This window comes from Lontra canadensis, unplaced genomic scaffold, assembly GCF_010015895.1.
Source record: "Lontra canadensis isolate GAN:19392208 unplaced genomic scaffold, GSC_riverotter_1.0 scaffold64, whole genome shotgun sequence".
Lineage (NCBI taxonomy): Eukaryota > Metazoa > Chordata > Mammalia > Carnivora > Mustelidae > Lontra > Lontra canadensis.
The window spans coordinates 9,440,473-9,463,667 of record NW_022631058.1 but is presented as its reverse complement, the minus strand read 5'-3'; the positions used below and the strand labels follow the sequence as shown (position 1 = coordinate 9,463,667).

At 48.8% G+C, this 23,195-nt stretch overlaps 1 protein-coding gene across 7 annotated transcripts in view; it reads left to right on the top strand.

Moving 5' to 3' along the window:
* FOXN3 (forkhead box N3) overlaps positions 1 to 23,195 on the top strand; it is a 287,806-nt gene that overhangs the window by 54,511 nt on the left and 210,100 nt on the right. For 4 of the 7 annotated variants that reach the window (XM_032878602.1, XM_032878609.1, XM_032878608.1 and 1 more), the window contains one exon: positions 18,092 to 18,648. In XM_032878602.1, coding sequence (XP_032734493.1) covers positions 18,106 to 18,648 — 543 coding nt within the window. In that variant the 5' untranslated portion in view covers positions 18,092 to 18,105. Of the gene's footprint in view, positions 1 to 788; positions 915 to 10,873; positions 10,897 to 14,272; positions 14,431 to 18,091; positions 18,649 to 23,195 lie in introns of those variants that run through there. The other 3 variants (XM_032878604.1, XM_032878607.1, XM_032878603.1) reach the window with 3 other exon arrangements.

Here is a 23,195-nt window from a genome sequence, read left to right as displayed (position 1 = left end):
TAGAGACTACGGCCATCCCGTCCCTCCGTGTGTGTGTGTGTGTGTGTGTGTGTGTGTGTGTGTGTGTGGCAGCTGGGAACCAGCCACGTTTCCCACCCATGAAGGAGAGGCAAGCTCCGTCTGGCAGACATGTTACCAACATGTGGCTAGATTTCCAAGCAATATTTTGTCCACACCTTTGCACAGAGAGCTGACAGGAATTGAGTTCATGGAGGGATATAGAACAGCCGAGCCTCCCCTAGGATGCCATTTTAGGTTTTTCCATTTCTTTGGTTGGAATTGGAGTTTTGCACGTGTTTGATTAAAACAACAACAACAAAACAACCCCAGAGCAACACTGCAGGAACTCTTGCACCGAGGACCTGGCTTCTGAGTAGATACAGAAACGTGGATTAAAAAATCATGCCAAACATGTGAAGACCAACCAGATTGCGTCGGTAGGTGGCAAAGTACTTTGCTATAAATATTGCAGGACTCCTCTTTTTCTACTTAAAAGAAAAATTGCTTTGCATTTCAGACGACAGAAATGGCTGGACAAGCCTTTAGTTCATGTGCAAGAAACTGTGAAAACAGTGTGAAAGATTTTCCTAAAATGGAGACGGAGCTTGGCCCAGTCTGGGGTTGAAGTTAAAGCCCTTGTCTCAATTTGCCTTCTGTGCATTATTTCTCATACGTTATGCAAGATTCCCCAAGCCCCGGACCATTCATTTTTTTTTTTTTCCCCTGTAATCTCGAGGTGTGCACAGGGTACAACTCGGCCTCAGACCTCTGTGCTTTCACTTTTGGTTAGTCAGAACCTCCATCTGGAGGGATTTGAATATGAGCGTTTTCTGTGGCTTTTCTGTGGCTCCTTTTCAAAGTATTCAAAGCAGTTTAAAAATACAGAATGTTCCGCGATCTGACCAAGAGCTAATGTAAGTACTTATTTGGGGACTATTTTTAAAAGATCTACTAGGGCAGGTCTGAAACTCTTCACTCTGCCTCTGTCTTGGAAATAGCCACTGAGATGAAAAAAAGGTTTGAAAAACAGGAGACTCCTTCTCTGCAGTCATAATGCTTTCCAGAGTGACAGGAGTAGCAAAGAGTGCGGTCTAGAAAAACAGAAGAGTTGCAATTCTTTCTTTAATATTAAACAGGAAACTGAGCAGAGGGGAGCCCTCAGCAACATGGTGGGTTTTCGGCATATCTGTCGCCGGGTTTGTCCATTACGACAAGGCTCCATGAGAACTTTGATTTTTTAAATTTTTAAATTTTTTATTATTTTTATTTATTATATTATATACATATATATATATTTTTTTGAGAACTTTGATTTTGTTAAGATGGTGAGTGTTCATGAAACTCTTCGCCAAAACGTGAACCCTGGAAGCAGGTTCTCTGTTGTAGGGTTTTGAAGCAACCAACCCTTTTCCACCAGAGCCAAAGGAAATTTGGAAGCAAATTGAAAAACCTCTCAAAGAGTGGAAAATGCTCTGCACTTGTGTTTCGCCTTTGTGCGGGGCTGTCACTCACCCAAATGTGCGTATGAATATTCTTTCCGAAGACCTGGGCTTCATTTTAAGGTCAGCCTTCAATTTCTAGAGAATATAATTTGCTGCTATTTTTAGAACATCATGATTGCTCATAATAACTAATGGAAAAAAAAAAAGACTCAACAGAGAAATAAATGTGTACCAGCTGTGTCTGCTTAAACTTGATTAAAGGCAGTAAAAAAAAGTAAACAGAAGAATGAATGTGACAATAGACACGGGAGAGATGAGTAGCCCTGTCACTGGGAAAAGTTTTGCAGACCTAACTCGTTCGACTTCAGAGGCTGGCAATGTTTAAAGTTTACTTTAGTGTTTGTCTTGAGTGGAATCCGTGTTGTAGTGAATAATTTATAGCCAGCATGAATGAGCTCATTAGTCACCTTTTCAGACTTTAAATGAGTTTTGTGGTTGTCATTACTCGAGCCTTCTGTTCAGCCGCTGAGCAGAATGACAGTTTGGCAGTTGGCTGCCTTGTCGTCGGGCAGCTTGCTCCCCTTCAGGTCTGCGTTGCTTTTGTATTTCATTGAAACCTTTCCTTTCTATCCCCAGGCTGGTCTGGGGACTCTCACATTTCAGATGCCTTTTGCACCCCCAGCTTAAATGAGAAGTTTTTCATGGATTTAAAAAAAAAAATCTTTCAGTTGCGTCTGCCACAGAGAATGAAGTAGATGGAGAGAGCTTTTTCCAGCAACTGCTGTGTATTATTCTCTTTGTGCTCGGTTTGATATTCAAGTTATTCAGGGGCAGTAAGCTGGGGAGTCCTTGTGCAGGGGCTGAGCCAGCGCTCACATGGTGGCAGGCATTTCGGGCCAGGGGACTGTGGCTGGAGTGTAGAGCATGAAGGATGGTTCCACGTCTGCCCTCCAGGGTTTACATTTTGACAGTCCTGAACGTCAATATGATGGGGATGGGTGTAGATGAAGAGACTTACTTCAGAAAATCTGCCAGGCCAGATTTCCAGGGCCAAGGAAAACCATGTTTTTCCTGCAGAGGGGTAGATAAGATGACCTTTCAGGATCACAGCCAACTGGGGGGTCCAGATCATGGGGGTTGACCGTGCCTTCTTCCTCAGCTCCGCGTCTTCCTGGTCCAAAGCATTGAGAGAAAGCAAACTGTTGCAGCTGCCTGCGTACCGTGCTTTTGGAGACTTGCCTGGGAGGCTGGTATGTGAGGAAGACGAGCCTGGGCATGCCAGTGGCAGGTGGGATTTCTTTGGAACGGATGTGATGAGGTTCATCCCTCCCTTTGAACCTGGCCTGGGCAGCCTCCGGAGAGCTCTGACGTCCACTCCCTGGGACTGGACTCCGTCCGGAAGTCCAGGACGGTATGGCATGCCCACCTTGGTCCTCGGGTAGCCTCTGCTGGCACTCAAGGGGCATGGAAGCCTGCCCGGGTGGCTCAGCCAATGGCCTGGACCTCTGTACTGCGGGCTCTTTGACGTTTGCTATGAGCAACAGGCACTAATGGCTGCCATCACCAACGTGGGCGGTAGCACCCCCTTCCGGGATCCATATTGTTAGACAGCTGGCCTAGCACGGTGTGAGGCATGTAGGAAAGATGCTCAGTATTCCTCTCTGGAAGAAACGCCAACTTAAAAAGGATGCCTGGTTGTTTGGGGGGCCAGATCTTTGAAGCCAGTGACAGTCACGTGCCTTTGGGCTTGGGGGAATTAGGTGTTACTGGTGCACCTCTAGAAAGACAGCGGTCCACGTGGCCTCCTTCTCAGCCCCCACCCCTCATGAAGCTGAGCGCTCAGCACGCACTCGTGCCTCACAATTTACGGGCACGTTTTGCTTGCCCCTGAATCAAAAATATTAAAGGCACATGAGAGGTTATTTGGGGAAGGAGTGGGGGTTTCAAAGCAGAGAGTGTCAGTGAACTGCACTGTCTGATAGAGGACTTCAGCTTTGGCAATCGTAGTAAATTGAAAAGTTGCTAATCCCCCAAAAGGAATTTTGTACAGCAGGGAAATAATATTGGCAATATCTTAATCTATGTAATGTTTCCCAGAGACACCGTTGAATTTGCAATTTTTACTTTTGTTTCAAAAAGACACTCTTCAAGAGAAGAATTGATTGTCCTCTTTCACATCCTTCTGCAAAAGTAAAACGAGAGAAGTTCCTTCTTGGCATGGTTCACACTTTGGCAGACTTAGCAACTGAAACCCACGAGACCGTGGTACTTGGTGTACTCGGTGAACAGAGGAAAACAATAAGAGCTCTTCAGAACTTTGGAGGAGGAGAAGGTTGATGATGCTACTTTTCTTTGACTAATCTGTGTAGTTATTAGATACCAGCTTGAGAGAGCAATAAAAAGAAGCATTTTTTTTTCACTTAAGCGATCGATATTTTTGATTACCGCTGAGCCACATGCTATGAGCAGAAGAGAAGTAGAAGGCAGGGTCCTTGCCTCTCAAGGCACTTACAATTTGTTTGATGCTCAGTATCTAGTTGATTTATTTTTTATTACAAAGGTACACCATGCCATATTGATTATGACATAGAAGCTGAACTTTGGCTCTTTGTAAGTGGTGCCTTTTCATTCAGGTTAAAAGTCCCTTTTTTCTTCCTTCTCCCTTATTTGCTGCTCATGGTTTTTCCTCTCTTGAACTCCACCACTCCTGTCCTTCGTGTCCTTGACCTCCAGGGGTTCTCCAAGAAGAATTCAGATACTCTGGGTTGATCTGAAGCTCCTCTTGGTTCCTACCTGGAACACGGCTCCAAACTCTGGAGCCAAGGCGTAGGGGTTCAAATCCCAGCCCCATCACTTATGAGCTGTGTGTCCTTAGGCAGGTGGCTAAACCTCTCTGTGCCTCAGGTTCCTCATATATAATGGGGCATAATAATAGTACCCTCCTCCCATGGTCACTGTGAGGCCGAAATGAGTGAATATTTGCCAAGCCTAAGGATGTGGTCTGGCACCGAGTAAGTACAGTGTAAGTGTTAAATCCGGTCAGCCATTATTCTTGTATTCCATAGTTGCAGATTCATGTACTTACTAAAAATTATTTGTAACCCCCCAATTAATAAATACTCGTGGAGCTTTTAGGGCCATTTGTCGACATGTGCAGAGTGGCCAAAAATTTGAATTGCCTAATGCACCCATTCCCAGCTTACATCTAACAGAGCGACGTTCTGGTACAAACAAGTTTCAGTTCTCATACCATAAACAAGTGTCCGTCCTGTGGTCTGTTCTGTACTCTGCTTTTTGTGCTTTTTTGTTGGTGATTTTCCTGTTTAAAATGGCACCCATGGGGCACCTGGGTGGCTCTGTTGGTTAAGCATCTGCCTTCAGCTCAGGTCGTGATCCCAGGGTCCTGAGATCAAGCCCCGAGTCAGGCTCCCTGCTTAGCGGAGAGTCTGCTTCTCCCTCCTCCTGCTGAGTATGCACTCTCTCTCTGTCTCTCTCGTCCTCTCCTTTTCAAATAAACAAAATCTTTAAAGCTTTTTTTTTAAAGATTTTATTCATTGATTTGATAGGGAGAGATCACAAGTAGGCACAGAGGCAGGCAGAGAGAGGGGGAAGCAGGCTCCCCGCTGAGCAGAGAGCCCGATGCAGGGCTTGATCCCAGGACCCTGAGATCACGACCTGAGCCCAAGGCAAAGGCTAACCCACTGAGCTACCCAGGCGCCCCTCAAATAAACAAAATCTTAAAAAGTAAATAAAGGAGCACCTGGGTGGCTCAGCCGTTAAGCGTCTGCCTTCGGCTCAAGTCATGATCCCAGTGTCCTGAGATCGAGCCCCGCATCAGGCTCCTTGATCAGCGGGAAGCCTGCTTCTCCCTCTTCCACTCCCCCTGCTTGTGTTCCCTTTCTTTCTGTGTCTCTCTCTGTCAAATAAATAAATAAATAAATAAAATCTTAATAAAATAAAATAAAATAAATGGCACCCAGTCCTAGTGTGAAGTGTTCTGTGTTGCTGAGCGCACGAAGGCTGACTGCCTTGTGGAGAATATACAGAAGCCTTGTTAGAGAATCTTCGTTCAGACATGAGTTACAGAACTGCTGGCCGTGAGTTCAGTGTCAAGGAATCAATGGTATATATTAAATAAGGTATCTTTAGGTGGAAATACAGTAAAACTTGGTTATATATTCATCAGTTAACAAAAATGCTGTCACCAGCAGCCTCGAAGGAACCTGACTCGGTGTTTCCCCTGGGAGCAGTAGTTCAATGTTTGCTAATTCCTTGTTTGTGGAGACTTCATAGAACATAACTTCCCCAAGGAATGACAATCCACTATAGATAAATGGGGTCCGGGAGCTCAGAACTCTGCCTTTTCTAGAGCAGGCTTCTGACTGCCCAGAGTACCCCTCGGAAGGCGGGAGAAGCAGAAGTAATTCTGGCCACATGGAGTGCCTCAGCTGGGCACAGATTTTTCTATCAGATTTGAAAAAAAATATATACTAAGATATAACCACATCTGGTCTTTTATAAGAGCAAATTGTTATAGATCAATCTGGAAAGAGAGAGTAAATCTTCACCCTCCCCCACAAATTCTTAATTCAAGAGTATTTTACCTTGTCTTTGGACCTGTGTAGGAGTTTGTAGAAGAGTTTGATACTAAAAACCTATCAATTGAAAGCCTTCTTACAACCAGTCAGTAGACACCATAACACAAGGTACAATGTGTGTTATACTATGCGATTCTCCTGTTTGCTCAGAGCACCAGCCTTTTCAGAAAGGAATCATTTTGTTCCTTCTGATTGAAAAGATCACAAGATTCTTAAACTTGCTTCTCCAATGCGTTTATTTTCCCCCCACACTCTTTCTTTATGAAATGTTTGCAAATCGATTCACATATCTAGGATAGGAGAACGTGAAAATGATTCTGAATAAGGAGGGCTTCACTGAAAATGACCAGAAAATCCAAATGGGAGGGAACAAAGGGAGCATGGGGCCAGGGTGGGCCACAGCACATAATATGCCTGCAGCCTCTCATTGAAGCAATTTCCGAGTTTTTGTGATTTTATTATTATTTCTTTAAAGATTTTATTTATTTATACAGAGAGAGACACAGTGAGAGAGGGAATACAAGCAGGGGGAGTGGGAGAGGGAGAAGTAGGCTTCCCGCTGAGCAGGGAGCCCAATGCGGGACTTGATCCCAGGACCCTGGGATCGTGACCTGAGCTGAAGGCAGACGGTTAACAACTGAGCCACCCAGGCACCCCCTGAGTTTTCGTGATTTGAAACAGTGTCCCAGCAAACCCTCCTAGATACAATGTTGCATATTCTGGTGCACGTTTCCAGTAAGTACTGACTGAGTATCCTGTGTGTGTGTCAGGCACTGGGTAACTGTGGGGAGCTCAGCGGGTCACTGGATCATGGGGGTAGTCAGTCTGCTGGGCAAGTTAATGGTCTTGTGAGAGAACCTCCCTAGGATAAATTCCTAGAAGTTGGAAAATTAGGGTGTGTGGCTGGGTTCACTGAAGTTGTCCTTGAACAGCTGTACCAAGTCAACTTCTTCCCGAATCCCGGACAACAGTGACATGGTTTGTCCTTTTCAGCCTGTGTCAATCTGGTAGATGAAATGAGGTATCATAATTGTTTGAATTGTTTGAATTTACATTACTTGTTTTTTAACCAGGTGGGTATATGAGGTGGGTATAGTCATTTTTCTTTCTCTTGGTGAATTTCCCCCTTTTCTCATTAGGGAGATACTTTTTTTTTGTTTTCCCCTTTCATTGAGTTGTTAGTGTTCTAAATTTAAAATATTAACCCCTTTACCTACGTATGGCAAATACTTCATTTTTTAAAAAAGATTTTATTTATTTGACAGAGAGAGAAAGATCACAAGTAGGGAGAGAGGCAGGCGGTGGGGGGGGGACACAGGCTCCCCGCTGAGCAGAAAGCCCGATGTGGGGCCCGATCCCAGGACCCTGAGATCATGACCTGAGCCAAAGGTAAAGGCTTAACCCACTGAGCCACCCAGGTGCCCCACTTCCTCATTTTTAAATCTATCTTTCTGCTTGATTTATAGGACCTTGGCCCTACACACAAATTTTAAATTGGTATGCAGTCAACTATGTCCATATTTTCCTTTTAATTTATTTACTTAACAAAAGTGGTGCTAAGTGCCAGGGCAGTATTATATGAGTTTTAATACTAATTCATTTGATCTTCATCAGAACCCTATGAGAGGGCCTTGCTAGCATTCTACCTCCTTACCCACGTTTTCTCAAGATGAGGAAACTAGGTGGAGAGAAAGAAGTTAAGCACATTGATTAAGGTTACCCAGCTAGTAAGTGTTTAAGGGACACCAGGAACCTGGTCCCAGATGTTCTGCTAGCCATCAGGCTACACCTCCTCCGGCTAAGGTATTTTGCTCTCTGTGTGTGTGTGTGTGTGTGTGTGTGTGTGTGTGTTTTATCTGTAGTCACTTCGTAAATTCTCCCCAAGTCTCCTGGGTCCTTGAGGGCAAGAGCTGCCCCTTCTGTTTCTCCAGGTTCCTTCCTGGTCCCCTCCACACAGTCCTGGGCATGGAGCAACTAGATGCTTCATAAATACTTGTCAACTGAAGGCATTGACTAAATCTGGATTCTGGATGATTCCCTCACACTTGTGTTTCTTCTCAAAGAGGAGCTGACAGGTTCTGGGTCTCCATGTTGCCTCCAGCAGGAGACTTGAGAAGCTGGGGTTTGGTGAGAGCACCTGAGGGAGTGAGCTTCACTTCACCCATTTGACTGTCTTTTCCCTTATCACACATGCCTCCTTCCCTCTTCAAAGAAGCCTCCTGGCTCTGTTCCCTACTGGAGAAATATGAAGAAGCCTTTTCCCAGGCTACACCCTTCAGAACCTGTCATGTAAACACCAAGAATGCACAAGGGGAAAACCAAGAGAGGATGGCAGGCAAGGGCCAAGATGCCGGAGCAAACCTTAAAAGTCTCCAAGAGTGAAGGCCCTTCCAGACGTGATGCTGGGTCTTTCCTCCTTCTGCACTCAAGGGAAGGGAGCAGCTTTTCTACCTTTACCAACAGCATTCTTATATATTATCTCAAAGACACTTAGTCCAACTGGTGATTCAGGGGTTTTCTTTGATCATAATCATCCCTTCTTTTCTCATACTTGACAATCTCTCTTGGTTTTTCCTTTGAAGGCTTTCAGACATTCATTTTTTCCAGTCTCGCTGACTGTTCTGTAGTCCTTGGGTCTCAAAGTGTGGTCCCTCACCCAGCAGCAGCAGAGTCCCTGGGAGCTTGTTAGAGATGTAAATTATCAGGCCACAGCCCCAATCTTTTGAATCACAAACTCTGGGGGTGGGGGCCAGCAATTTTAATACAGGTCATTTTGGTGCACAGTCAGGGCTGAGAACCACTGCTGTAATGCAGTGTAATGGTGCTTATGGTCAAAAATTTGGAATATATTGGGGCGCCTGGGTGGCTCAGTGGGTTAAAGCCTCTGCCTTCGGCTCAGGTCATGATCCCAGGGTCCTGGGATTGAGTCCCGCATTGGGCTCTCTGCTCAGCAGGGAGTCTGCTTCCTCCTCTCTCTCTGCCTGCCTCTCTGCCTACTTGTGATCTCTGTCTGCCAAATAAATAAATAAAATCTTTAAAAAAGAAAAAAAATTGGAATATAATAGACACATGTGAAAGAAGCAGGCCAAAAAATTTACCCCATAACTCTGCTGCTCAGAGGGCATCACTATTTTGATATCTTAGCATATTTTATAATTTTTTTAAATGCCATTCAAAAAAAGTCCTTGTTCCCTTTTATATGGATAATGGCCTTGCTTTCTTAGTAGTTCTACTAACTTTGGGTTTTTTCATTTTTTTTCTTTCTTCCCCCAAAACTCATCTTGAAACCACAATACCATTCTTCTATTTTTTTTTATTTTTAATTATTTATTTATTAGACAGAGACAGAGAGAGAGAGAATGAGTGTGGGGGGGGCAGGGAGGGGCAGAAGGAGGGACTCTGAAGTGGACTCTGTGTTCTTCAAAGAGCCCCACGTAGGGCTCGATCTCACCACCCTGTCCTGACCTGAGCCAAAACCAGGAGTCAGATGCTTAACCAACTGAGTCCCCCATGCACCTCCACAATCCTTCTTTTTTAAAAAACTGAGATACATTTGACATACAATATTGTGTGTGAGTGCAAGGTGTACACAATATATATTTGATAGTAGACCACGATTGCCCCTGTTGTGTTCACTAACATCTCTCTGGTGTCACTTTATTATCATTTCTTCCAGTGTTGAGAACAATTAAAATCTAGTCACTCCATTTAGATGTTTATAATACAGTTTTCTCGCTAATAATCACTGAACTGTGTATGAGGTTTCCGGGACTTATCTACTAGTTCCAAGCCAGGCTTTTAAAGCCTATTTCTGATAGTATAACTTCCGCACTCAGAAATACTCAATGAGTTCCTCTTGCCCTTTGCGTTAGTGCCTATAAACTGCTCACCTTAGCATTAAAGAGTTTGGTCATATTATGTTTCCATTCTTACCCACTAACACGCATGCTCCGTAAGGAACAAAACCCATTTCTCTCTGGCACCTAACAAAATGCTATATGTACTTGGTAGGTAGTCAATATTTGTTTGAGGAACCAGTGCATCTTCTAATATGATCAAGCCACATTTGATAAATTCTCTTGTGCCATTCATTTCTCCTACCTGGAACATGAGCTCTTCCTGTAGTGCCTTCTCAAAATGTGCATGCCTGGGACCCATTCTAGAAGAATCTGATCCATTAGGTATGGCTTCCCTGGTGTCCCTAATAGAAAAGCTCAGGTCTATATCATGACTTCCCCATTTCTACAGGTCATACACCAACCCGTTGTCATTAGATATCCTTCTTCTAAAGTCATCCCCAGTCCTGGTGTGCCTGATGGTTCCTTCATGCGCCTAGCCTCAGCGGACAGGAGGGAACTGGCAGAAAGGAAAAGGCATCTAAGTCAGGTTAGGCCAATCGGTTTATTTCCCTGAGAATGTAGACCATGGCACGGAAGGCAGAGGCAGTCTGAAGGTGGTGGGTATGGAGAGTCAGAAATTGTGGCCTTGGTGTTGGCAGCCACAGGTGGTCCTAAGTGAGCAGAGAGTGCCAACCTGTAGGGAGGAGATGTGTAGATGGAAGCGGGAAAGACAGGGTGGTCTCAGAGGGAAGGGGAGGGAGAGACTGCCACATGACTCCCCAGTTCTGAGAAGCCCAGCTGTGCTGCCTGCCCCGGGCTGACCTGGGTTCCCACTCACGTGTCCTCTTCACGGGAGTCAGCCTGAAGGATCCAGGAGACCATGCTTGCAGGCCGGCCTCAGGTTGCTTCTCATACACGAAGGTCCCCAGCCCTCCCACCTGCAGTGGCCTCTCATTGCTCATCTCTTCAGCTGTTACTGCATCATGGGGGCTGGGAGGCTCTACACTGAACTATTCTGTAAGTAATCATGTTAGCCAAAGAACCAGATATGGGGAGAGGGGCTTCCATGGTGCAGGGCAGAGAAGCATGTTGGAGAAGATGGCAGAAATCATCAAGGGGAGAGGCACTCCTCTGCACACGGGAGGAACCCAAGGTTCCACACTGACTGGGGACTGGCTAGGTGGGAGGCCAGGTCTTCCCACTGCAGACACACATGTGCCTCTGGCCCAGGCCTGGAAGGGGCTGTGGAATCATCCCAGCCGCTCCCCAGCCAGGATGTAAGTGTTGCCCAAAGTGAGTTCCAGGGCACACGCAGGATTCTGCTGTTGAACATGTTTGTAAAAAATGGCTTTTTGGAGACTTCTCAGGGGCAAGGGAACTTCTGAATGTTCAGGAAGGGTATTGAACATGGAGTTGTCCCAAAGACTTTGGCCCCTGCGCTCTTTGATCAGGGAGCATCTGTTGCAGAGCTGTGGTTCTGTGGAATTTAAAGGTGGTAAGGAGCTGCACCAAACCTTGCTCTGGCTTTCAACAAATGTGCGAATGGATTCCCCTAGTTCAGACTGACAGGTAGGTAGATGCGTGTAGGTCGCTCTCCGTGTCAGGCAGTGCTGGCCCCCCACTGCCTCGTCAGGCTGATGCCTCCTGCCGCCTCTCCCAGGGTAAGTGGGAGAGAGGGATTAAGGAATCCGGATGGTCCCTGACGTATGATAGTTCGACATACGATTTTTTGACTTTATGACGGTGTGAAAAGCGATACATATTTGGTAGACACCAGACTTCAAGTTTGGAATTCAGATCTTTCCGTGAGTTAGTGATATCCTGTCCGATCCCCTCTCCGGAGGCCAGGCAGCTTCAGCAAGCCTCAGCTCCCAGGCAGCCATGGGATCACCAGGCCAACACCCGGCACGGCTGCAGCCATTCTGTACCCATACAACTTCTGTTTTCCACTTGCAGGACAGTAGTCGGTAAGTTAACATCCAACATGTATGTTCGGTGATTTTGCAATTTGCAATTGCAGGTTAATGTACGTGTTCTATGCACGTTAAAGGTGGGCTAGGCTGAGTTGTGATGGTCGGTGGGTTAGGCGTATGAAATGTATGAAATGCATTTTTGACTCCTGGATATTTTCAGTTTAGGATGATGGGCTTCCTGGGATGTAACCCCGTCATAATTAGAGAAGGTCTGTATGTTTGAGAAGAGAAGAAACTGAAAACACGCAGAAGGAAAGAGAGGCAGGCTCATAAAAGACAGCTTACCTCACCATACTCCACCCTCTACTCAGGGCTTCTCCTGGCCCAAGGCGTGCCTGTTTTAAAGGTGTTGTTCACCTACATGGCTGGTTTGGACACTGGAAGCTAAACAGCTCACACGGAGAATTTCAAGAATGACCTATTCTGTGTGCTTGAACTCCGAGGACAAAGAAAGGACTGGAGTGAAAATCAACACGCCATTTGTCTCACTGTAAAGAAATTTCTAGGTACCGTGTGTGAGTGTCCTTGGCCATGGGGAGAGTTGGGAGATGGTGATGGGTGGGGAGGAGGGCAGGGGAGTATTTCTTCCTCTCTGGGTGGCTTGGACAAAGGTCTCTGGCCTTGGTTGCTTTGATGAGAGATTCAGTCCCTCAACAGATATGTGGAAGGAGGGTGCCACCTACACTTGACTGATGTCTAATCGCTGATGTCACCAGTACCTCTGTGAGGCTTCAGAGCTATCTGTTTCTCTCACCTTACACCTTTCGCTTAGTAAGTTTGGGTAGGTCGTGTCAAGTGCTCAGTAATTAAGAAGGGTGGGGCTGGATGAACGCCAGCCACCCCTGGGCCTCCACCTTAGAGTCATCTCCTGGGTGGGATTTGCCAGACCACGGGTAAGTAATAACGCTTGGGGTGAGTGTTTTTGAAGACCTGCCACCCCCCCTCTTGGAAGCTTTGTTAAAAGGAATGACTCCCAAATCAATTGGGGTTTATTTTTTGGGGGGAAAAAAATTCAGGAGCCCTGTGGGGTTTTTCTCCCCTTTTGGCTCCATTACGAGGTGCTGCAAACTAGAGGGCTTTCTGAGGGGGACCACTGGTGTTTCTGCAGTTATCAGCTCAAAATGGCCGGTCCACAGGCCCAGGTGGGTTCAGGTAGGGGGTGTTGGGCTTCTCTTCTGTGGAGGAACCTACAGATTTGGCTCCGTGCAAGCGGGGTGCAATCCTATTTTTATTTGTGTCACCACCAGGGTGTCCTGTTGGACTCTCCTCTCATCCTCTCCCAAGGCAGCTTTAGCAGTGGGTGGCCCTTCCTTGGAGGAGCCTAAAGACTAGGAGTGGTGGCTGCGCCGCCGGTCGCTGGGTGGCCCTGCTAATTGTCTGTCGGGTTCCCGAGAACTCAAAATGTGAAGGCGATAAGGCCGGGTTTCTCTCGAGGTTTCTAAGTCGGTCGCGGCGCTGAGCCTCCCCCACCCACCCAGAGGCCCTACCTACCCGCGTGGCCTCTAGGACGGGCCTCTTGCTCGGTTGTCTGTAATGGCCACCCTCCCTCCCTCCGCAGACACGCGCCGGCAGACGACAGGAGGAGCGGCCAGCGGGGCGGGGGGCTGCGGTGCCTTTGTGCCTTTCCTCCCGGGGCTCAAGGTGGGCGCTGGAGGAGGGCTGGGGACCGGCCTGGGAGCCCCGCCAGGACGCCGTAGTTGGGGAGAAGTGGAATCTCTTCTCCCCCTCGCAAGCCTCCCCCGCATCGTAATTCTTTTTATTTTTACTTTCGAGCCTTGTAAGGCATGCGGATGGGGTAGGAGCGTTCCGGCGACACGTTGCCAGCGGCACAGCTCTGGCCCGCCCGCGTGGCCGGAGCCTGGGGAAGGGGCAGGCCGCGCGCCGCCCGCCAGCCCCGCCGCCCACGGTCGCGGCCGCCCCGGGTCGCTGAGGCCCGCGCCGGTCACCCCCGCCCCGCGGCGCGGCGGGAGGCGAGTCCGCGCGGCCCAGGCCGGCCCGGGCCCTGGCTGCGTCCCACGGAAAGCGCTCGGGCACCGCGCGCGGGGTAGATCGCGGCGAGGGGCGCGCGGACAGGGGCCGCCCCGGCGGGTCCGCACCCCGGGCTGCCGGCGGCCCGGCCCACGTTTTCCCTCTCTCCGGCTCCCTCCGCCCCCTCCGCTCTGTCCCTCCCCTCCGCGCCCCTCCCTCCCCGCGCTTCCCCTCCTCCTGCCTGGTCATGTGTCGCCTTTTTTTGTTTGCAGTGGAAACAATTTCTCGCCGCTCGGCGCGCCCCGGCCCGACGCGCCGCGGCGGAGGCGAGCGGGAGGCGGGACGGGGCGGGGAGAGCGGCGGGGCCGGCGGGAGGACGCGCGGCGCGCCCGGCGGACGCCGCAGGTCCCATGCCGCGCCGCGACCCCCGCGCCCCTGCCGCCCGCGCCCGCGGCCGCCCCCCGCCGCCCGCCGCCCCGGGCTCGCCGCGCCGCGCCCGCGCGTCCTTAGCCGGGCCACCAAGCGATGCCCGCTGGGCGCCCGCGAAACTTTGTGGGCTCGCGCTGAAGGGCTGCGGCGTCCCCGCGCCCCCGCTCCCCGCTCCGGCCAGGTGAGTTTGCTCCCGGCTCCCGCTGGCGCCCCGGTGGGGTTGGGGTGACTCGGGGCGGGGGCGCTCGTCCGAGGCCGTCTTGGAGGCGACCTCGCCGCTCACGGCAGACGAGGGACTCCGCAGTTCCTGGGGGGAGGGCTCAGGCTAGGGGGCCCGGCCGGGCGGAGAGATGGCAGCCCTCGAGCGGGGAAGTTGCCCGGTCCGAAGAGTTTCCTGCCCCGACGTGCGGGCTGTTTCCCGGTGCCTCGGTTTCCAAAAGACGCCCGAAAGGAGCAGAGTTGGTATTGTCCGCGGAGGACGGGATCCCCGCCGTTCCGGGCCGGGGGAGGGGGTGCCGCTCTAGGGGAGACCCCAAGATGAGAAACAGGCTCCTAACAAAGATGCCCCCTCCCCCCAAACTGTGCGGTGTTGGCACCGGCAGTGAGCGTCTCCCGAGACCCCCGAGGCCCGACCCCTCCTTACCCAGGCTCTCTAGGAAACCCTCCTTGGGCCCTGGAGAAGTTGGGGGGACGGCGGGCTTTTATTGATGTGTTTTTAAGGCTCGCCGCGGTGCGGCCAATAAAAGGTTTATGACATCTGACCGGCAGTGAAGGTATGCGAGCTCCCAATTGCCCAGTATACGGGGAGCAGAGCGGTTTCCTCGTTGCCTGGCAACGTCGCTGATTGACGCGGGACGCAGCCAATCGCCGCTCCCGCAGGTCCCCTTGAAATGTTTTTGACAAGTACAGTAGACGGGAGTGGAGCGCGTGCGTGCGCGCGCGCGCGCGGAGGCGGGGGGGCGGTTACCCGGCCCCTCCAAACTCTCGACTGCCCTGCTCGGCTTGGAGAGGATCTCTTAACTTTTCAAAGTTCACTTCGAACATCTGTTCAAAGCTGGGCCAGTAATGTGTGTGTCAGTTATTTGGAAACCTGATAGTGGGCAAGAAATGCAGCTTTCCTGCTGCATTTTCTCCCTTGGAAAGCAAATAAGATAACAAAACACAGCAAATCATATAAAAACAGAAAGAGGGTGTGTGGTTGTGTGTGTGTGGAATGTAACCAATAGCAAACCGAAAAGTTGTAAGGAGGTCACTAGTGAGTAACTATTTGCGTATCTGGTGGAGCAACCCTATTGTGGTAGCAGATTAAAAATGTTTGCCTAACTGCACACTCACATGATCGGATTCTCGCTCGCTCGCTCTCCCCCCCCCCCCAAAAATAGGAGGAAAAAAAGATTTGGCAAAGTATGTAGTTAGAGTATAATAATGGAAAACTCCTCAGCGGTGGTTTCTGGGATCTGTTTTTTAAAATGGAACTGTAGTGATCAGCAGCTCTTGATACTGTTGCTGCGAAAATGCTGGATTTATAGGGTTGCAGTTTACAGTTGGACAGCACGAGGGGACAGAAACACAAAGCAGACAGATGATTCCTAGGTAGCGGACCCCCGTCACCCTCTTTTCTCCACAGTGCCATTTTTCTAATAAGACCATACTGCTGGCAATGTTTGTTTAAAACAAAAGAAAACATGGAGTATCGTGTGTTAGTTCCTTTGGGAAGCTTCTGACAAATAAGCAAATTGAAAAGAAAGAGCAGCATGTTGTCATAGCAACAGTGCAATTAAATTACTGTCAGCCATGATATAATTTTCCTGTTTGGAAGCTCGGGAGACATAAAACTTTCATCTGGAGCTGAAGTTGACTTCGGTGCCTGGAGTATTTCATTCCGCTTTGTACTCTACTGTGTGGATATTCCTGGTTTTCAGAAACTTAGGGTTTCGTGATGGGATCTGGGGAAACTGGGAGGGAGACAAGCCTAGCTTTGATTTGTTCATAAAAATGGTAAAAACGTTACCGGGTGGGGCTTCTGCCATACCCCCAAACCTAAAGATACAAGCTTATTCTTTAAATTGTGTCCTGTGCTACTCAGGTTACAACGTTCCTTCTTTGCGGAAAGAAGTCCCTGTGGCTCAAAGTGGAAGTTTTCTGTCCTTGGAGCTGGGCATCTTTCAGTAGCTCCAGAAAGCTTCCTCCCGCCTTCTGCCTGAAGGTTCTGTGTGGGGACCTTGTGATGGAAGGAGGGTGCTGGAGTTTTCAGGCACCCTTGGCTGGCCATTGGGTGTCTCACATTAAGCTTTCTAGAATCCCATTCCAGAGCTTCCCCAGCTGAAGCAGTTACTTTCAGCACACTGTCAATGCGCATTTGGAGCCTTAGAATGATCGTGTCTGCTTTTGTGTTCATTCTGTTTTTCTAGAGAGATGGCTTGATCTTCTTACTCAGGGGGAGAAAATAAAACAGACATGCTTCTTAAACCAAGCCCATCGTGTGAGCGCTGCGAGCGGACAGTGGGAGACCTCTTTCATTATCTTTATACTGTTCTTTCTGTCTTACATTGAGTACTCGAGGGTTGAATATGCTTTGTATCTGTCGGGGTCATTCTGTTTGTGGACTTGCCACGTCCTCATTTTCTTTGCTCATCAGAAGTTGTACTCCCTGTTCTAGGTCATTGATAAAAATGGGGGTGGCATGGGGGGTGCAGAATAGAATTCTGTAGCGATTTTTGTTGCATTTACCTTCCAGTTTAAGCTGCAGGTTGCTCCTCTAACTTTTTTCACCAATTCTAATTTCAGTTAATGGCTTGTCTTCACAGTCCCATTGATTGGTGCGGTGCCCAAAGTTACTCAGTTTTTCATCTGGGGTGTAGTGTCCCAATAATTGAATGCACTTTTTTCTCTAGTTCCAACCCACAGACTTCCTTGTTTACCACTTTCTAGACTTGCCAGCTGTGATTAAAGTTGCGGAGTTTGGGGCCATTGCTTGTGGAGGAAAGATACAGTCAGATATAAAACACTACCAGTCAGCGCATGCTGTGGTCAGAATGTTAATTCTGGGACGGTTGTCATGGTTTTCATGTGGAGACAGCTGAACTTAATCTGAAACACCTGGTCTTAAACTTGCAGGTATTTTGCAGTGGGGACGGGAGGGAAGGATAAACCCTGAGGCCTAGAACCCCAAGTGACCAGAGTGTGGGGCATGGCCTTTACTTTGTAGTGTTTATCGTGAGGCTTGAAAGAATTCTTACCTGTATATACATTCGTATTCTTTTTTTTTTTTTTTTTAAGATTTTATTTATTTGACAGAGATCACAAGTAGGCAGAGAGGCAGGCAGAGAGACAGGGGGAAGCAGTGTCCCTGTTGAGCAGAGAGCCTGATGGGGGGCTCGATCCCAGGACCCTGAGATCATGACCCGAGCTGAAGGCAGAGGCTTAACCCACTGAGCCACCCAGGCGCCCCTGTGCATTCATATTCTGAGGAGAAACTGAGGCACCAAGAAATAACTGATTATTCCCAGTGGGGCACAGTGATAATATAATGATGATGTGAATCTGGGAAGAAAGCTTTGTAGAGTTCCCCATTCTTTTTGTGGTGCATTTGCATATTAAAGATACTGTAAATAGTTCCAGTCTCCTTGTATTTTAAGAGGTGGACTGCTTTTACTTTATTAGTGGTGGAGTGGTGGGTCTGTGGTCCTCAGCTTGACGGCAGGAGATGCTGTTCCCAGGGGCATGGGGTCCATAGAAGTGGTGGGGGTTGGAGGGGTGGGCACAAAAGAATTAGGAGGGCACAGCTGCCTCTCTGTTTTGGGTTTCCCCAACTCATCTTTTCTTTGTACTCTGTTCACCAGGAGCCTTCACATAAATGGGTCCCGTCATGCCTCCCAGTAAGAAGCCAGAAAGCTCAGGAATTCGCGTCTCCAGTGGGCTGAGTCCGTGTTACCGGGGCGGTGGTTTCTCCAAGGCCCTGCAGGAGGACGATGACCTCGACTTCTCTCTGCCTGACATCCGATTAGAAGAGGGGGCCATGGAAGATGAGGAGCTGACCAATTTGAACTGGCTTCACGAGAGCAAGAACTTGCTGAAGAGCTTCGGGGAGTCGGTCCTCAGGAGTGTCAGCCCTGTCCAGGACCTGGACGATGACACCCCTCCATCCCCTGCCCACTCTGACATGCCCTACGATGCCAGGCAGAACCCCAACTGCAAACCCCCCTACTCCTTCAGCTGCCTCATATTTATGGCCATCGAGGACTCTCCAACCAAGCGCCTGCCAGTAAAGGATATCTACAACTGGATCTTGGAACATTTTCCATATTTTGCAAACGCACCTACCGGGTGGAAAAACTCAGTGAGACATAATTTGTCTTTGAATAAGTGTTTTAAGAAAGTGGACAAGGAGAGGAGTCAGGTAAGTTCTTTGGGTCTGGAACTCATGTTTCTCTTTTTTTAAAATGTGCCCTTCCTCCCCATGAAAAAACAATGTCGAGGGATGTAAATTCACCACACCGAAGGGCGCAGTTATAATTGAGTAATTTTATTTCATTCATTTGGTGGCAGAGAACTTCCTTTGCCTTCAACATGGTCATTGGACAGTGTTTCTGGTGTTCATGCTGGATTGAGGGTTTCCCACTGTGGTATCTGAACATAATCACAAAACGGTGGTTCACACACTTGATTGGTTCTTGGGATCATCGCTCAGCATGGATGGGTCCCTCTGGATTTGCAGTACAGACACAGGTCCATGTTCCAAGGACAGCCATTAACCGTGGGGTATGTATGTATACATTGGAGGAAAACTGCCACCTGGGACAAGAGAAAAATGGCATTTTTTTTTAAATTTTATTTATTTATTTGACAGACAGAAATCACAAGGAGGCAGAGAGGCAGGCAGAGAGAGAGGAGGAAGCAGACTCCCCGCTGAGCAGAGAGTCCGATGGGGGGCTCAATCCCAGGACCCTGGGATCATGACCCGAGCCGAAAGGCAGAGGCTTAACCCACTGAGCCACCCAGGCGCCCTGAAAAATGGCATTTCTTTTCTAAGTGTTAACTTGGAGAGGGGCAGCCTCTCCAGGATTCTAGAATAAATGGACAGTAATGGGCATTGGGAGGTGGCCAGACAGTACACTCCCATACCGGACAAAGACGTGGATTGCCGAGGTGACTCCGATAAAATCAGGAATACACGTAAGTGGTAACTTCAAAACAACGGGTATGAAAAATCGGGGTAAAGTTCCCTTTCGAGATGGGCTTCCAAGAGATTGACTTTTGACTGTACGGTCTTAGTCCAGGTTTCCTGGTCTGCTGAAGTGAGAGAGTTTCTGTAATATCATGGTAGGAACAGTAGAGAGAGGGTTGACTGGCAGGGCTGGAACGCAGAGCTGCGGTCTGACTTTGGAGTTCTGAAAAGTTAACAGCTGCATTTGGGACTTAAGCTGGGAAGTGTTCTCACCCCAGAGCTGTCGCGTTATTCCTGTCTGTTTCAGCCTGGGTTTTCATGGTAGTGACATTTCAGCGTACAGCTGGAGATCTGCTTTTGCCCCTTCTTGAAGTTCGGCTGTGGGACCACTGGCTGTACAGTGTTGGGGCCTTTCCTTCTCCAGAAACATGGTCCTGTTTGCAGTAAAATCCTGAGCTGGAGAAAACTCTGCTCGTCTTGGGCGTGGAAGAGTATGAATCCGGAAGGGGTGACGCCGGATTTCCCCTTGCCGCAGATGGACACGTTTTTCTGCAAATGCTGTTCCCCTGGAGTTTATGTTCAAGATGGGGAGTGGGCGTGCAGGGTTTGAGGAGGGGGCTTGCTTGGGAACACCAGCAAAGATGTGGACACTCAGGAGCTTTGCCTTTGACTGCTGGGACACGCGATGCCTGGGTCTGGTGTGCACATGCAGATAGACCACACGTCCGTATTTTTCCTAAGTGTGACATTTGTGGGGCGCTGCCGCTGTCCCTAGGTGTCCACTGCTCTCTTTCCTCCCCTCCACCTCGCCGAAGGAGCACGAGGAGACCGACCTGGTACTTGGCTCTGTTGACTGCTTTACCATTCTTCTTTGAACTTAAAGAGAGTTCACCGCAACCCCGTCAAGATCCAAGTCCGTGCTATTAAACATTTCTGTATAGCTGGGTCTTTATGGTTAGGAGGGGAAAATCTTAGAAAGCAACTCCAGGATGAAAAGACAGTGAAGAAAATGCTGTCCAGGTCCCCCAGAGCCGCATGTCCCCGAGAAGGCGGCGAACGACACGTTCAGTTTGGCATGAACCTGTCCTGCGTGTCACCGCCCGCCTGGCTCCGTGTTTGCCACGAGGCCAGCACACAGAAGAGTAATGGAGCAAACGCTCACTCGGAACCATTCAACAAAGCAGCTCCGCAGTGTGCAGTGAGACCCAGGCGGATCCCCCCCTTCCCCGAGTGACAGGTGTGTTGGGCGGGGTGTGCGTGTGAGTGAAGGCACACAGGTCAGAGTGCCATCTCCCCTTTGTGTGCCCCCAGCCCCCACTCTGGGAGTCCACTTTTCCAGGGGTGACGGTTGTCCTGTGGAAGGGGAATGGCTTTAAGGATTTGAGATTGTTAATCTTAGGAAATGTGGGTTTCTGGCTTCCTAGCTGTGCCGACCTGTATTGACGCGTTTCTGATCGGATGCCAGTCAGTGTTGTCGTTGGGAGTTTGTTCCCATTGTTTGTGATTTTACGAGAACACAGCCCAGAGTGTGAGTTTTCCCCCTTTTCTCCTCCTTTCTTGGGTTACTCCCACCTCTTTCCAGGGTGCCCGTGCTGGCCCCTCCATTTGGGGTTTCTCCTCTGGCTAGCTCAGTAAAGGGGAAGGCATTCTCCCTGACACTTTGCTCAGTGAAAGCCTCTTTGGCTGTACAGGTAAGCTTGTTTTGTTTATTTTACTTGCTGGTAGCTTCCACATTGAGGTTGGGCCACTGTGCAGTGACCAAGTGCCCCGAATGTTGGTGAGAAATATGTGTTCGTTGAAGGGGGAGAACGGAAGGCTTGCACGTTGTAGTCACATTTTTTTTCTCTTCTAAAAGTGTGGAACACAGTTTTAAGCTCAGTATAACTGAGATTGCAGGATCCGGTGTGGTCCTTATCCTTGCGGGCTTGGAACACGTCCCTTACTGGATACCTGCCTGCCTGGGACGTGGGAGAGGGATCTTCCAAGACTGCACCAGCAACCCCCGGGGCACCGCCATGAGCATTTCTGGCTCCCGCCCTGGAGATGCTCGTTCAGTCGGTTTGCGGTGGGTTGGGGACGATTGGTTGTTCTGATAAGCTCTATGGGTGTTTCTGACTTGTAGCCAGATTTGAGACTCCCTGAACTACATGCCCTCTTGGGTTCTTTCCAAAGCTGAGATTTCATCGGGAACATCTCATGAATGAGTAAGTCTGGGAGAATAGGCAGTTTTGCTTCCGTTTCTCTTTCTCTCTCTCTCTCTTTTTTTAAAAGATTTTATTTATTTGATAGAGACACACAGGAAGAGAAGGAACACAAGCAGGGGGAGTGGGAGAGGGAGAAGCAGGCTTCCCGCCGAGCAGAGAGCCCAGTGTGGGGCTTGATCCCAGAACCGTGGGATCATGACCTGAGCTGATGGCAGATGCTTAACAGCTGAGCCACCCAGGTGCCCTTACATTTTATCTCTTATAAGACTTAGATACATAAAGACTTAAAAGTGATTGTGAAAGATAGAATTTTTTTATTTTGTAATCTTAGAGAAATTCAGACACACATCGAGAGAGAGTAGCATGATGACTCCCTCTCACCCCCGTTGCCCACAACCAGCTCCAGAGTTTGCAAGCTTTGAAGCAGATCCAGATCTCGTGTCCTTTTTTTTTTTTTTGACTTTTTAATTTTAATTTTTATTATTTTTTTCCCCATGTTCTTTTGCCTCCCGTGCGCAGAAGAAAAATCGCCAGGTTTTACATCAGCTCAATTCCGCCATCCCCCTGAACAAAGCAAACACTTCCTTGGTCTCACCTAATGTCAGATCCATATTTGGAGATCTCTGAGGATTTATAGAATGTTTGATTGAATTGGGATCCAAACGTGGTTTATGCTGTGCAGTTGGCTGTTCGGTGCCTGGCGTCTGTTTTCCTGGACAGCAGCCTCGTCCGCTCCCCTTTCCAGTGCCCTTCCTCGTTAGAGACCCATCCGTTGTGCTCAGGAATAGCCCATGTTCCGGCGGCTTCATGGTGATTTCATTTAGCATGTTCTTCTATCCCCTTGTGTTTCTGTGAAATGGAAGTAAGGCTGGATCAAGTTTGGTCCCCCCACCCCTCCAAAATGCTTTATAGACCGTTCTCCCGTGTTCTCACGTGAGGAAGGCTGGTGGCCCCTCCTGGGGATGCCGAGTGTCAGCTGTGGGCTCACTCAGGGTTGGCTGTTTCCACCTGTGCAGAGTTCCCCACCAGCAGTGGCTGGACCTTTGCCTGAATCAATCACAGGAGAGTTTCAAAGTCTGAGAATAAGTTTTATATCCCATAAATACAGATCTTGGTTAAGACTGTAAGATGAGCCTGTGCTAACCTCTCTAAGTACTTGTAAAGGAGAAGTAAAGTGCCATTCCCTTTTACAGACTGGATTATAACCGCTTGGGTATGTGTGTTTCTATTTCTATGCCTTCTCTTTACTTCTCACTGGTTTAATGAAAAATGTTGTTGCAAGAGGGTTTATCAAGGAAACACTGTACAAAAATATATTTATTGGGGTGCCTGAGTGGGTAAGTCCTTAAGCGTCTGCCTTCTGCTAGGGTCATGATCCCAGGATGCTGGGATTAAGCCCAGCATCTGGCTCCTGCTCAGCGGAAAGCCTGCTTCTCCCTCCCACTCCCCGCTACTTGTGTTCCCTCTCTTGCTGTGTCTCTCTCTGTTAAATAAATAAATAAATCTTAAAAAAAAAAAAAAAAGTATGTTGGTGCGCCTGGGTGGTTCAGTGGGTTAAAGCCTCTGCCTTCAGCT